Source organism: Embiotoca jacksoni, unplaced genomic scaffold (assembly GCF_022577435.1).
Source record: "Embiotoca jacksoni isolate LCO1_2020_lvr unplaced genomic scaffold, fEmbJac1.0.p SCAF_10, whole genome shotgun sequence".
NCBI lineage: Eukaryota > Metazoa > Chordata > Actinopteri > Embiotocidae > Embiotoca > Embiotoca jacksoni.
The window spans coordinates 6,091,819-6,107,046 of NW_027185230.1; the positions used below are offsets into that span (position 1 = coordinate 6,091,819).

Sequence of the window (15,228 nt, forward strand, 5' to 3'; positions counted from 1 at the left end):
ACACACTTCTACTGAATACCTGAGTGAATGTTAGCAGTTTCCTGACATTTGTTCGGGGAGGTCTTATCCAAAGCATATTGCAGTGCATCATGAGCGCTTGCATTTCTAACATGAGTGGTGCAAACCAAACTGCTAACAGCGGCAAAACATGAACTGGAAGGGATGACTGGGAAAATCGTATGAGATTTAAAATGTAGCCTTTAATGAAAAACTTAAAAATAATCTGTGGTGGGGGACATATATTTTTCCCTGAGTAAGATTATGTTGAGTACTAATGCTTCATTTAGTCATAACTTATTGCTAATGAAACAGTTAGCTTTATAGCGATTTAAAGGTATAATATGCAACTTTTCTGCACTAAAATTAAAAAAAAAAACGGCCAGACAAACGTTATCAAATCTGGTCGAGTCGTGTACTTTCGCTTTCGCAAATGATTCCAAAATAAACCCCAAACAAATCCATATTTATTATCAAGGCAACGGCCCATTTCATTCAGTCGCTTGTCAATGGCATCATATCCACTGTACCGACTCTACTTTCAATACCTTCCAGGGAAACACAGGAAAGATCAGATGTTATTCACCAGCTCCTGGTGGGGTGGCTAACAACACCAGATTACATCTGGGTTTTCATGATGCAGAGGCGTGCTTAAAATGCATTGAGCCTCGCCTTCAACACGACAAGAACAAAACGTTATATAGGAGATTATCAGCAAGAAAGTCAATATTATGAGAAAAAAAAAAAAAGGCAAAAAAAAGGCTTCATAATAAAACGCCGGTAAATAAAACAGGAGGTATGAGATCCTCTAACAAACACCGATCAGCAGGTCCAGATCTTTCTGTGATGAGCAGGTGATTTTTCTTTCAGTGCCTCGCGAGTGCTCGTGAACCTGATGAAGCTACCTGTGAATTCTAGGGGACACATTCAGTTCCTGGGAAAGCACACATAAATAACAGGACTGAGTGGGATATCCAAGCAGCGATACGCTGGAATGACTCAGAGGCAGGAAAATGCTGAGTCGGAAGAAGTTGGACATTTTTTTGCGGGTGGTGTGGAGTTTGCACGTGATTTTACACACACAAACCTTCAGTAAATCAGGCCCTTCGAGTTCTGATGGGGATTTGATAGATGTTCCAATGGTTTTGTTAAGTCCTCCTTCAAACCATTGCTTTTATTTGGCAAAAATGTCTACATGAAGGTCCTCAAGTTGTTGTCCCTTGTCCTTCAGATAAAGATGGACTGCTGAGTCCTGACCTGGAGACTTTGTTTTGCACCATGGGCTTGTGACGTGTTTTACAGTGCTGTTTTGTTTGGTGTTCTGTTTCTTTTCTTGGTCTTGGTGAAGGCCCAGTTGGGGTTTGAAGAGCCTCCTAAATCTGGTTTTCTTCCTTCTACTTACTCTTTGACTCTTTGTCGTAGCGGTCACGTTCTGGGCCCGAAGACAGAGGGCTCTGATAACCTACAGTTTGTGATCCAGTGGGTGGTGAGAGTCAAAGTAATGATCTGCATGTGGGGGTTTCCTGTATACTTTGATATTGAAGCTTCTGTCAACTTCAATGTGCACCGCACACTCCAAAAAGGCCAGACTATTTCCTCTGACATCTTCCCGGGGGAATTTCATGCTGCTGTCCACTGCATCCATGTGCTCTGAGGGCTTCCTCTTCATGTGTTTTGTGTTTCAAAACACAGGAAGTGGAAGCCTTTACTCATTTGTGCTCTCAGTGGCGGTATAACCTATTCCGTATAATTTCAGCTTTAGGTATTCTTGGTCGAGAATGACTCATCAACTTTTTTATGCATTTTTCTGTACAAGATTCCACATTTTTTCAGGACTTTAATGAGGCAATTAAAAAGCTTTCTGCTCTCAGAACAAATTATCTCCCCTCGATTAGTGTCATCAAACACACCAAAGCAACTGAGGCCGTGTTCTTTGAAATTCTTTTTTCATGTCCATTTCCATATTTCTAATCAAGGCGGTATTGATTGTTAATAGAAGGATGGGTGGTCTATTTTCTCTTATGTAATCCTTTAACACCAACCCCCTGGTTTGCAGATAAATATACTTCATTTACAGCATGTACTATGTCGATCTTAATGATCTTTACCAAACTGACTATAATGACTGAGCAGAATGGAACCATCAAGTAGAAAACAATAACAACTGTCAGATACAAGATGTGGCAAAATGCAACCAAACTACCTTGACAGTGTCCAGGTCTCCGGCTTTAGCAGCTTCCAGAAGTCTGTAGTCCACATCGGAGTTTCTCACCGGGATGTTCTCTACAGAGCAGCAGACACAGGAGAACAATGAGGAAACACAGCCTGCACATGCTTGGGACAAACATGAGTAAAAGTTAACACTAAAAGAGAACATGGAGTTATGTTTATCCTCCGTAAAGACATGAAGTTAGAGGGAAAAGGAGCGTCAAAAATGTACTTTATGTACACAGATGTCAATTTGTGGATGATTCTAAGGAGGGAAAACAAGTGTTTTGTTTCAGAATGCTGTGAAATAACAACATTTCTGTGATTGATTTGAGTGAAACGGTTTATTTGCACATCAACAATAACTGACAGCAACACATGAATCATCCTCTTTCCTTTGATGATAACAATGCGATGGGGAAAAAAACCCGATAGGAAACAAATATGAAGTAATAGGTCTGAATAAGTGTTTTGTTTCATTTAAGCCAGTCTACTGGCTTGCTGCGGATATGCTGGAGGTTCTGCTGCAGCTGCTAGAATTAATGTAGTCACATCTGCCATTTTACAGATTTTGATTTATTCATTCGCACTTTGGAATTTGCAAATCAGATCCTCACTTATGTTATCTAATATTGTGTCGCATAGGGCTGCTGGACTAGAACCTAAAATGTACAGACTGTAAAGTTGCCTCAGCAGCAATAAAGGTAATAAAATCTACTTTTATACGTCAATGCATATATTTCTTCTTAATTACAGTGTGGCCTGTTAACATATTGGAATTTGATGCATGGACTAAATTGGTTTGCTCTCCAGCTTTAAAGGTAGCCTGTGGTGTTATACGGTGTAATGTTTTTATGGGTGGATTCCTGGTTTGTTTGTGGATGTACATGTAGAAAGGTGACGTAATGCACGTCAAACCTGCAGTGAGGAAGTTTTGTCAATCCCTTCTGCCTGTGAGAGTAATTACAAAAACACCGTTGACACACGCGTGTGTCATAGTCATGGATGCACCACAACACCTGTGAAATGACTTGTTTTACAACCAAACTTTGATCCGTTCAGTCCGATAACATTCAGAAGGTGTAGAAGAGTTGCATGATTGTATTCGATCATTTCCCCCACATTGAAGTTAGAATAGGGCAAAACCACCAAGACCTTTTCCTCAGGACCGTAGACACTTTTAAACTGGCTGTACGTGACCCACGGGCCTCAGTTTGAATGGCCCTGCTGTAGAGTACGCCCAGTATGCATTCATCCAGCCAGTACATTAAAGACCCTACCAGGCACCTGACTTGGAACCTTTAAGTAAATACTGTGAAACACAGAGAGATATATCTGGCGGTAATTGGTTTAATCAGAATTGCATAAACTCGTTTGGCGACGCTTGAATATTTATAAAGTGCTGCACCATATCTTAATGCCAGGAGTTTCACACTATTCTACTAATGAACAGGTTCCAATATCATGCCAACAAACAAGAAGCCACCAAAAGGCTAGAAGAAGACTGCAAGCAAGTGAACATGGACTTAAACAATGCAGGAATAAAAATCTTCTGCCAATTCATTCAACAAGTGTTTCGTTGAGAAAAAAAAACCCTCCATAGTGCACCTTGAATGAGAAGCTGCTGCAGCAATGTACTGTGATGTGGAGTTTCTTCTACCACTGAGCACGGTGAGTTGATTCACTCTGCCTTAAATCTGTTTACCTACCTTCAGTCTGAAAATATCAATATTGACCTTTACAAAACAATTCCAGTTAATTTCACTGTTTGCAGCTGGTGCATAGCAACGAAAACACAACACCTACACATCTGCACACCCAGACCCTCCACCCACTCAGCCTCCTTCACACACACACACACACATGCACACACACAAAGAGTGGCACACTGTACCATTGAGTATTTGCTGAACGGCTTCATTTCCCATTTGAGCAGCAGTGAAGCCCTGCAGCGACACCAGCGAGGCGTCTGCCCCGTATCCTAGCAACAGCCTGCAGGTCTGAAGGTGGCCTGCCAGCGCCGCGCGGTGCAGGGCAGTCTGACCCAGCGTGTCCAGAGCGTTCACCTGCAAACACAAAAAACCTTGAAAGGATCTCTGCAGTTACATTTGTTCCCGAAGCGCTCTCGTTTTTCTCTTCCAGTGAACCCACTTTACCCCAGATATCCTCATCTATGTCTGATTCAGGTAGCAATGTGTATGGCTATTTATCATCAGACTACAACAGCAGCTTTAGAGAGACATCCTTATTTGACACTCAAACTAAACACATATTTATTATTGTTCTCTTAATATGCGGAAACATTTGCTTCAGTTTTATAACTTTGGACATTTATACAGTACGCAAACACATATTTGGTATCTTTGTTTATATAATAAATGACTTTTAACCCATTTGTGATAAAAAAAAATGTGTAGAAAAATATGTTAATATGCAAATAAATATACAAAACAGAGATGTTTATAGATGATATAAAACATATAATTACATAATATTTACAAGGGATGAAGGAGGAAGTGTAGGGACAGAGATAAAAAAAAAATTGATACTTGAAGATTTATCTAAAGTTATAAAACAAAAAAAGATACTGTAATTTACCATTGCACCATGTTTCTGTAGCACCTCCATAATGTCATTATGAGCCCGTTCTGCTGCCACATGGAGAGGAGTCATAAAACTACAGAGAAAAGGAGCAGACACATGTGATTGTCAACGTGCAATAAATGTTTCTTTTTCGTTTAATTTGATCTCGAAAAACAATGCCCCCTCATCAATAAATAATACAAAAAAAAGCATAATCACAGACAAAACCAAGACTGTTAATACATCCCTATAGATTATAAAATAAGAGTTATTGGTAGCATCAGTCTGAAAACACTGTTATCAGCATTCAATCACCAATGTGGGCTGGTGGTGAAAGTCAAACTGACATTATTGCAGTTGCACCCAATCTATAACACTGTAATGTATGTAAATGATGGTGAAAATCTACTAAACTTTACCCTCTTTGCAAAACTCTGCCCAGTTTTAGCAAATGGATAAATGTCTCCATTGTTATTAGCTGCTTCAAAAGCAAACTGAGACTTTGGGAAAACCCTGAAGTAAACGCCACAGGTCTCTCTGCTAATCAATTATTATTAAATCCTTGTGTTTCAACTGTAATCCGGATAATTTACTGACCACTACAGAGCAAGTGTTGCGGTTCCACAGGCCCAAAGATGAGCCACCACCCCTGCATACTTTCCTGCACAAAATTACACTTTTACAGAACCATGTGTTTCTGATTTGTATTTTATTTATTTTTTTATTTACTGTGATTCCAACACAAAAAATGATGAAGTTTGATTTAAATCACAAACTAATTTAGTTAGCTATTTCACAGAGCGCTTTCACTTGTGAGACATTCACACTGTAACCTGTTGGAGAGTTTGACTGTCGGCAGTGGTTTTCACTGTCAGTGCAACGTTGAGCGCGACACACGAAGAGGTGCTCATTACATGAACAAGCCAACCTCTGTCAACAACTGTCCGACGTGAACTGACTGAATTATCAAATCGGCAGCTTTTAGCCGTGGAGTCCTACAAATAATCATCTCGGCTGCGATTCAGAGGATGTTACAACATTGTTAATGCATGAAGCCACAGAAACAACCATAATCTGATCTAACCTTGTGTGCAGTGTTTGTATTGTTTGTACAGAAGTGAAGTTCAGACTAACAACGTACTAATGAAGTGAAGACAGCCTGAATTTTCTCACTTTGTGTTTCTTTGCAATGCTGCAGGTGAAAACAGTACTCACTCTTTATTCTTCTCATTGACGTTGGCGCCTTTCCTCAACAGCAGCTCCGTCACCTGCTTCCTTTTGGGGTGAGGCGATGCCACTGCACAATGCTAACACACACACACACACACACACACACACACACACACACACACACACACACATGCAGAGAAACATCATTTTAGCACCTCTGCTCCGGTCAGTGCAGGAGTGTGTGCGGTAAAGTGTGTGTGTGAGTCTTACCAGTGCAGTTTCATGTGTGTGAGGGTGTTTGAAGTTGATGATCTCCAACGCCAGGGTCTTCTTAGCCTTGGCCATGTCGGCTTCTCGAGCAGCTTGAAGCAGTGAGTGGCCTTTAAATTCATCTAAAAAACACACACACACACTTACAACTGTCAGCATATTCAGGAACAGAGAAAACAGAGTCAGTTTCAATTTGCTACAAAAGTATATAAACCCAGAGGACAATCTGGAGCTTCGACTGAATAAAAAACTTAAAACAGAGCTCCGGGGTTCTCGCCAGGCCATTAAAACATACTATTTTACTTGTGCAGCACACCAAATACTTCAGAAATATTGCTTTAAAGTTTTGGCTTTTTCACACCAAAGAGTTGATAACATATGACGTAACAGTCCGGGTTGCTGGAGCAGAAACGAGTGATTATTTCCCCGGGACTGAAAATTACAAACAACAAACTATTTTGCTTCATATGAAAATTCAGGCTGCATAAAAGAAGTCCATTCAAGACTTGTCTACAGACTGAGCAACAGCATTCATGCCGTTATAATGAGATATTTAGTCAAACGGTAAGGACGCAACAAAGGGTCACGTCTTCAAGGAAATGTGGTCAAGAAAGAGAAGAATCAAAATTGACAGCATAAACATGGAGCTGATAAAAGGGAAACAGAGGCAGCCTCTGCAGTTTAATCTTTATGTAAAACTGAAGTTGCTTTATCACGATCCTTTGAAGATTAAAACCTGAATTCATTTATTCTCTTTCTAGCTGAAAACTGAGGATTGATACCACTGTGATATCTTCAGGGTAAATATAAAGCAACAGCCAGGAGGTGGTTAGCTTAGCTTAGCATAAAGAATGGAAAACTGAGGGAAAATGCTCTCCAAAGCTGCACCGGCCGGGACTAAAGCTCATTTCATCACATGCATTTCATCTTATGTTTTTAGTTCATAGTAAAAACTGAATGTAGGCATGCAGGATATTTGATTTTTTTTTTTTTGGTCAATATCCGATATCTCTTTTGGCCAATTGCTGATGTCAATAGCTAAACTGATATAGACACATTATTTTCCACCCAACTGCAGAGAACATGAAGTCTCTCCTGTAGTGGAATAAACATATTATTATGACTAATATTTATCATGATGTCCCACTGGCAAATCGAGACACAAAACATAATGCTTTTAAAATGTAGAATTTCACTGGGAATAATAAGTAAACTACTTCAATTTAGCTTCTCTAAAACATTTCATATGAATTTCTTTTGTAACATTTTCATTTCACTCACGCACGACGCATGAGACGTGAGGACGTTGCGCTGCGGGGACACGGCGTCCAGCATGTAGTCAGGCATCCAGCATTTAAGTATAGTCAAAGTGTCATTTTAAGAGCCTGTCATTTCAGCAGGAAACTTCATTTTGAGCTGGTGTCTTAACTCACACTAACACACAGACTTTCACATAAACACATACGTACACATAATACTGATGCACACACTATAGATTTTTTTGTACAGTTAAAAAAAAAAACAACACTTTCACCACACTACAAGTCTTAGTATACAAACCCAATTTCAGGGACGAGTCGGCAGCACATGTCCCACTGAGACGTGTTTCCAATGACACACCCTCATCAAAAAAAACAAAAACATCCAACAGGAGCAATTGTCCTGCACTTTTACATGAATGTAAGACGGCTTTTGATTACTGTAGCACTTTAATTTTGTTTTGATCTGATTCATCACAAAAACAAAGCAACAAGTGCAGCGACAAGAGAGCTGACTCACTCATTAACTTTCTAAGAGTTGCAGCAGGCTTCCTGGCAGAGACAAAGAGATGTCTGGTCTGCTTTGACTCTGTGGTGACTGCAGCTCAAAGAAGATGGAGCTGTTCTGACAAAATGAACTTAATTATACTGTACGCTCTGTTTAATTAACATATCACACATCTTCAAAATGCTCAATTAACAAGCACTCAAATGTAGTTTTTGTGAATGCATGACTGACAAAGAAAGCAAAACCATTTTCACAAACAAGTGTCAACTGTCACCCTTCAGAAATATTTTCAGAAGCACCACCAGAATACTGATCAGGGGGAGTGAATTTAGTGAATGACATCATATTAAGTTGTGGCGAACGTTTAGTGACTTGGTATTTCATTGGAGAAGTTAAATGGGAGTCTATTAGAGGTTTTTTTTTTTTTTTTTTTTTTGGGGGGGGGGGGGCTAAGCCCTAGTGGCCCTCAGTGGTATTGCACTTTAAGGCATATGCATTGGCTTCACTTTTCAGAATCAGAAATTCCCTCCATTCTTATATACAGTCTAACTTCTTAAAACAAATGAGTACGTTTATAATTATATAGTGGCATTTATATAAAAATCTTAATCAAAACTGAATCAACTTGAAATCAAAGAAGATCAACAAGGTTCTCGCATTCTGAGTTGAAGCTGCAGCGCAACTAGTGGAAGAAGGACATTCAAAAGCAGGGGAGATACATGTGACTAACTCTCAGTCAAGTGGAAACATAATTGATTGGGATTACTTACAACTGGAGCCAGACAACATTAAAACAATTACAATTCTGTGCAGAAACATAATTTCTTTTTTGAACGCAAGAAATCAAAATTCTACGTCCTGCCTCCGTGGACGGACTCCTCTGTCCATCCTGGCAGATAAATGCTGGATCAGTCAAGAAATGATTTCGTTCTACTCAGAAGTACTGCTGGCTGTCAGGTGTTCATATCAGAGTCTCTTCACGCCAATAATTCGCTTTTGTTTCATCGTCAAAAGTAGAAACTGATATTCACATTGTCAAATGTCTCACATCTCCAATAAGTTCAAATCAACGGTTCCAAACATCACTGGTGTAAATACACGTTTTCCAAGAACAACACATGCATTACTTCAGCACCGTGACACAGTTAGTAAATTAGGAGCCACACTCACATGCAAGTCTCTCCTTCAGCTCCGGAGTGGGTGCCATGTCCACCGAGCTCTTGCTGTGGCAGTTGAGCAGGGTCGGGTCGGCGCCGTGGCTCAGCAGCAGAGAGCAGACCTCCACTCGGTTTTTAGACGCAGCTTCGTGTAGCGGGGTGAACTGCCACAGATCCATGGCGTTCACACAAGCTCCATGCTGGGGAAGGAAATAAAAGAGAAAGAGAAAATGAAAGAGAGAAACAGGGAAAAGATTCGATTGTTGAGAACAATTAAGATCTTTGAATGTATTTTGGACAGTTCAAATGGGAATGAGTGGGCAGTCGGTCTAGTGTATGTGTGCTATGTACAGCGTGTCTTGTTTTTAATCAAATAACAAAGCCGTGGAGCAGAGTGCATTTTCATTTTGTTATAAGCAAAACAATATCACATCAGTCAAAGTTCAATGCCATTGCCTGGAGCAAATACTGAGTTAGCATGTGTGAGTGTTTGTACCTTCAGCAGCAGCTCAGTAACCTCATAGTGTCCGTAGGAGCAGGCATTATGTAGAGGCACCAGACCGCTGGAAGGAGCAAATACAAAACAGTTCTTCATTAAAAAAATAAATATCAATTCAAACAAAACTAAATACTTACATTCTTTAACTCTTAATTGCATTGTTATGTCTGCAGCTAAATAAAGACACCATGCTAGCATATCTGTAATTAAGCACAAAGTAGTGTTTTGAGATAAATGTTAACATTAATATGCTGACATGCTAATGTTGAGCGGGTATACTGTCTACAATGCTCAACATCTTATTTTAGCGTCTTAGCATGTTAACATTTTGCTAATCAACACTACAAGTATTTCGGCATTTCGTCTCTGCAGTAGTGCTGCTGGTGTTGATGTATAACCCAAACTTGAACTTTGACCTGATGAACACTGAAGTTATTACTTGTCGTCCTGAAGGTAACAAGAATGTATGTAGCGCCGGGCGATATGAATAAAATCTAATATCAGGATATTTTTTTTTTTTACCAAATAGCTCGATAGGAATATTGAAACAATATTGTCGGGATGACTACTGGCGTTTTATAAAATATTTACACAGTAAGATTTTTGATCAATAATAATCAGTGATGTGAATATAATGACAAAGTGGACAAAGACAAATATTTAAAAAGCTAGAAGACTCTATGGTTTATAGAATGAATCACGTTGCCGTAATGCAGCCTTTAAAAACCAGGAAATAACAACACTTATGCCATATCATGGTGTTATGATATCCAAAATCTAAAACAATATCCAGTCTATGATAAAAAAAAAACAACAACAATATATTATTGATATTTGGCTGAGCCCTAAATGAGCATCAAACTTCATGATAGTTCATGTTTAATAATTGAAATATCTCAAAACACAAATGTTAACGATGATCTACCAAAGTTAGAGAGATTCATTGTCTGAGCATCGTGAATGTACTGAATGCCATGCCTCACTCTCAGAGGCTGTATGTTTGCTCGCCTAAATCTCACGGGCTTAAATTCAGTTTGAAAATCTGAACAGATCCAGCCAGGCTGAGGAGTGTGCTTATCCTGCTTGGTGTATCGAGACTTCATGAAGAGCACTGCTGATCATATATTAAACACTCCTGTACGACCCTGAATTTGGTGACTGAGGGAGGTTTAGTTCTTCAAGTAAAAATTCTGCTACCTTCAAATCTGCTTTCAATTTCATTTATACATTCAAACTATATTTTCTTAGCTATACGTACCCCTTGTCCTTGGCGTGAACATCAGCTCCATGCTGTAGTAACAACTGAACTATCCTCACCCGGTTGTATCCTGCTGCCAGGTGGAGTGGAGTGGACTGAAGAGACGGAGACACAGAAGGAGAGAGAAGAGGACATTAAAAGCAGGACGAGAGGGGAAGCAGTCAAAGAGTGGGAGGGAAAAAAAAGAGACAAAAATATAAAGGAAATGTTAGGCCACGTGTCTACTCCACAGCCTACCGTCATGATTTCATTACCATCAATCCTGTATACAAGGATGCGTTGAGGAAGTGCACATTTAGGTATTTTCTCACTGAGCAGACACATCTTATGGTCTCAAAAGTGAGAATTGAGCTTTTCCACATTGAATCCATCTGCAATTTCAAAGTCTGACTATAATTTCCTCCATAAAGCTGATAAAAAGCTGCACTTCTGAATGCAATAAGATGGGACTGAGATGAGATGGCTTCAGCTCTTCATGCAGCATTTCGTCTCCTTGCATCTCAAAGAGAAGGCCATTTTTCCTCAAAGCTGGAGTGACACCCCGACAGGTGGAGAAATGTTACAGCAGCGAACATGTTCCCATTATTCAGTTGAATGGAACTTGTTACAGGGGGGAAAAAAGTAATAGAAAACCGGCCTCTAAGTCATGATATAAAAGCCATTTTACAGCGCAGGATGTAATATAGAGCAAATTGTGAATAGGACTGAGATTAAAGCCTGAACATACAGTCTGCAGATAATAAAAATTATCACAGTACACACTGAGCTGACAAGTAATGTGCTGCACTTTTGGGCATTTTCATGAGCTAAAACCCAGAAGTTTGATAAAGTCCCTTTCACACATGATATTTGGTGTGCAAATCTTCCAGATGCTTTCTGTCTAAACATCGTAATCTTTAGGCAATAAAGAATTCTGACTAAAGTGGCAGAATTTTCAGCCTTGTCGGAGGATGTTTCTTGCCAAAATGCATCTTCTCCCTTGGAGATATTAGTCACAAAAACTTTTTGAAGACCTAGATACATTGCGACATATTTGTTTATTATGTGGTTTGATGATTGAATTTGGACAGCTTAATACCAATCACAGCCATAGAAGCAATCCAACTGTGAGACACACAACATTTTGTCTGAGACAAATACATTTTTAAATGAACTTCTGCTTCTACTACTTCAGAAACCAGGGGCACCCAAAACAGCTCCACCCACTTAATCTATGTTTGTCTGGTTCCACTTGTCTTAGCCGCTAATTAGGAATCCCTCTGGTACCAAAAATGTTTTTTCAGTGTCATTAAAACTTTTTCTTCGGTCCAACTGAAAACTGCTCACTGAGACCTATGGATGACTTCAGGCAAATGAGACTATTTTTCTGGAAACAACAAGCATGGACTGTTTCACAGAAAAAAAAAAAGTATTTTCTTCCATTGTATAAAGTTTGGGTCAGACATGTTATAGAACTCAAAACCAGGGAATGTAAAATCAAACCTCCAATGAAATAAAAGCAAAGATTAAAACATAGCTTAGACATTAACTTAGAAAATATTGTAAGCAGTGGAAGAACAAGTTTGTAATACAGAATGGGGTTTAGATGTCTAAATCTTTGGTTTAATTATGCAATCTGAACAATCCCGGATGGTAAAAGCAAGTTTTTTAAACGGCAATTTACTCAAAGAATAAACGACTATATATAGACCTTTTATAGTTTTCAGCTGATAGTTCGAAGAAGGAAAATGTCAGAACGGGCAGTAAGACGGATTCATAGGTGAAAAGGGCTTCAACCTTCCTCCCAAGCCTGATAACTTATGCATGTGGTGAGTCGTGACTAAATTTTACTCATTACACTTCAGAAAGATAGCACAAGGTCCCAAGAGGTGATGGCATGGAAGAGAGATAAAATCATTCGTGATTGATTGGGTGTTTTCTGAAGAAGGTAGGTGCATGTAACCCTTGTGACTGTGAGGTATGAGGTAACACCCTCGTTGATTAGATGTGAAAAGGGGAGAAAATGCAAAGATTTTGCCTCATCATGCACCCAACACTAGCACGGGTGATTTTGCTGACTAATGTTTGATGCTCTAAAAGAGGAATGGCACTGTCATGACTGATGGCAGGGCAGCAGGTTAACAGTGTCATGGGAAAGTAAAGGGACGGTGCTTCGGGAAGAAGAATGAGAGTCGTGACTTGTGTCTGCAGCATTCGGATGCTTTGGTGGTGTGACGGCAGCTTAGTGTCAAACAACATCCAGATTCTACGACAAAACATCAGCACTATATTCCTCCAACAAAGTCAAACCCACAGAGAGTGCATCAGTCTGCACCGAGCAAGCCGGACGTGAGCCACCAACTTACCGGCATGTTTTGTGATGTCAGCTGCTGACAATGTCAACAAAAAACATATATGAAAAATAATAGTACCAACAACAAAAATGTCACGGAAATCACAAAACGATGGCGGCTTTCAGAAATGCTACAAAACAGCAGCACTGATATTTTACTGTTCTGAAGCCTATTAAGAGGTCATTCACCGGCCACTTACACAATATCTCTTTAAAAAGTCAGACCATAATATCATTTCATAAGCAGTGATGCAAAACCTTGGAAACATCGAAAATATAAATAGTGTTTTCAAAGGATTTTCAAAGGGGAGTTTCTCTAACTTTGAGCCAATTTCACAAACCAAATGAAGAAAGGGCTTGTGTTCCCATCTCCAGACAAACTCCTGCTACAGTGCTGACCAGGTTTCAGAGGGAATCTCGAAAAAATAGATCATCTTTTGTGATCTTTGCTGCTCACTCAGGAGTTCAGCAGAGGAGAAGCAGCAGCAGCAGCGGCAGTGAGGCAGAGCTGGGTGGACAGATGGTCCACTCGTGTTTACAGGATGTGACAGCAGCATTTGGAAGGAGTAGGACATGGTTCGCAGTTTGTCATCATCCTCATTTTAAATGCAGTGTCTTTTATCTGTGTGTGTGTGTGTGTGTGTGTGTGTGTGTGTGTGTGTGTGTGTGTGTGTGTGTGTGTGTGTGTGTGTGTGTGTACATGTTATTGCAAATTGATGTGGATATAAATAAAGAGAAGAACAAAAAAATGTGTAAAGCATTAACCAGGTCCTTGGTACATCTTAAACTGGTAGCTACTAGGGAGTCATCAGTTAGGCTTTACACACACACACGCACACGCGCACACACACACACACACACACACACACACACACACACACACACACACACACACACACACATATGTGCATGTACTGTTGCATCACCATGATGTCGTTGCCAGGGTCAGGCTGGGTAGTTTAAGCTCCACCTCTTCAATCTGTCAACCCTGTGTGAGGAACGGGTACACGCATATGTGTGTGTGTGTGTGTGTGTGTGTGTGTGTGTGTGTGTGTGTGTGTGTGTGTGTGTGTGTGTGTGTGTGTGCGCGCCCACCGCTACACACAAAAAAACATCACTGTCTCATTTGATCTTGCAGTAAATTCTCTACACAGAGCTAATTTGGAGTAAAGTCATAAAAAAAGCAGTTCCAGTTGGAAGTCTTGAGCTCAGCAGCCTCAAGCCGATAGTGCCTATAATCGGAAGCATCACCCATTTCTCATCTATGTGACCCATCCTTCATTCACTACCATCCAACTGCAGCCCGCTTTATTTCCGGTGCTCTGAATTCACAAAGCAAATATGGCTTTTTTTTTTTTTTTACTACGTGGAAAATGTATTCTCTTCAAAGGGAGACAACAGGCAGCAGCAGCGTTGTGAGCATAAATGACGGCTTTTAAATGCACTTAAAGGTTTTTAAATGCACTTAAAGGTTTTTAAATGTATTTAAAGGTTTTTAAATACTGCGAGCAAGGCAAAGGTTGCAACTAGGCTGTTTAAAAAAAAAAAATTACCTGAAATGACTGTTCCCCAAAATACTTGCACAAGTAACGGATGTATCTAAGATACAGAGAGATTGAGAGTGTTTAGTCTGACGCACTGTTGCTGTTTCTAAACGGTTTTCACTCCCCTCCTTCACAGGCTCATGACAAAGTCAGTGTTTCTCTCGACGAAATATATTCTCCCTGCAGTCAAAAACCTAGTGCACTATATTTCAATGCAATCAAGCCACAGAATGGCAGACTGATAGTGAGCCATAACAAGACAGAAAAATCCCTCTTTGTTGTGTTTTAATCATCTAAAAGCTTTTCTGTGAGGTGGACGGGGAGTGTGGAGGGGAGGAGGGGAGGAGGGGAGGAAGATGAAGGAAGCAGGAAGCGAGGAGGTTCGAGCCAAGAAGGAAAATACTCATTTTCCTTTCTAGCTTTGCCTCTGTCACTTTCTCCCC

At 40.0% G+C, this 15,228-nt stretch overlaps 1 protein-coding gene across 1 annotated transcript in view; it reads right to left on the reverse strand.

Annotated features, from left to right (window-relative positions):
* The window catches only part of tnksa (tankyrase, TRF1-interacting ankyrin-related ADP-ribose polymerase a), a 93,400-nt gene that overhangs the window by 28,249 nt on the left and 49,923 nt on the right, over nucleotides 1–15,228 (reverse strand). Inside the window, exons 7-14 of the mRNA XM_069162774.1 lie at nucleotides 10,910–11,004; nucleotides 9,649–9,715; nucleotides 9,166–9,352; nucleotides 6,229–6,350; nucleotides 6,004–6,095; nucleotides 4,804–4,882; nucleotides 4,100–4,271; nucleotides 2,201–2,280 (exon numbers count right to left, since the gene is read on the reverse strand). Of these exons, the coding sequence (XP_069018875.1) occupies nucleotides 2,201–2,280; nucleotides 4,100–4,271; nucleotides 4,804–4,882; nucleotides 6,004–6,095; nucleotides 6,229–6,350; nucleotides 9,166–9,352; nucleotides 9,649–9,715; nucleotides 10,910–11,004 (894 nt within the window). The remainder of the gene's footprint in view (nucleotides 1–2,200; nucleotides 2,281–4,099; nucleotides 4,272–4,803; nucleotides 4,883–6,003; nucleotides 6,096–6,228; nucleotides 6,351–9,165; nucleotides 9,353–9,648; nucleotides 9,716–10,909; nucleotides 11,005–15,228) is intronic.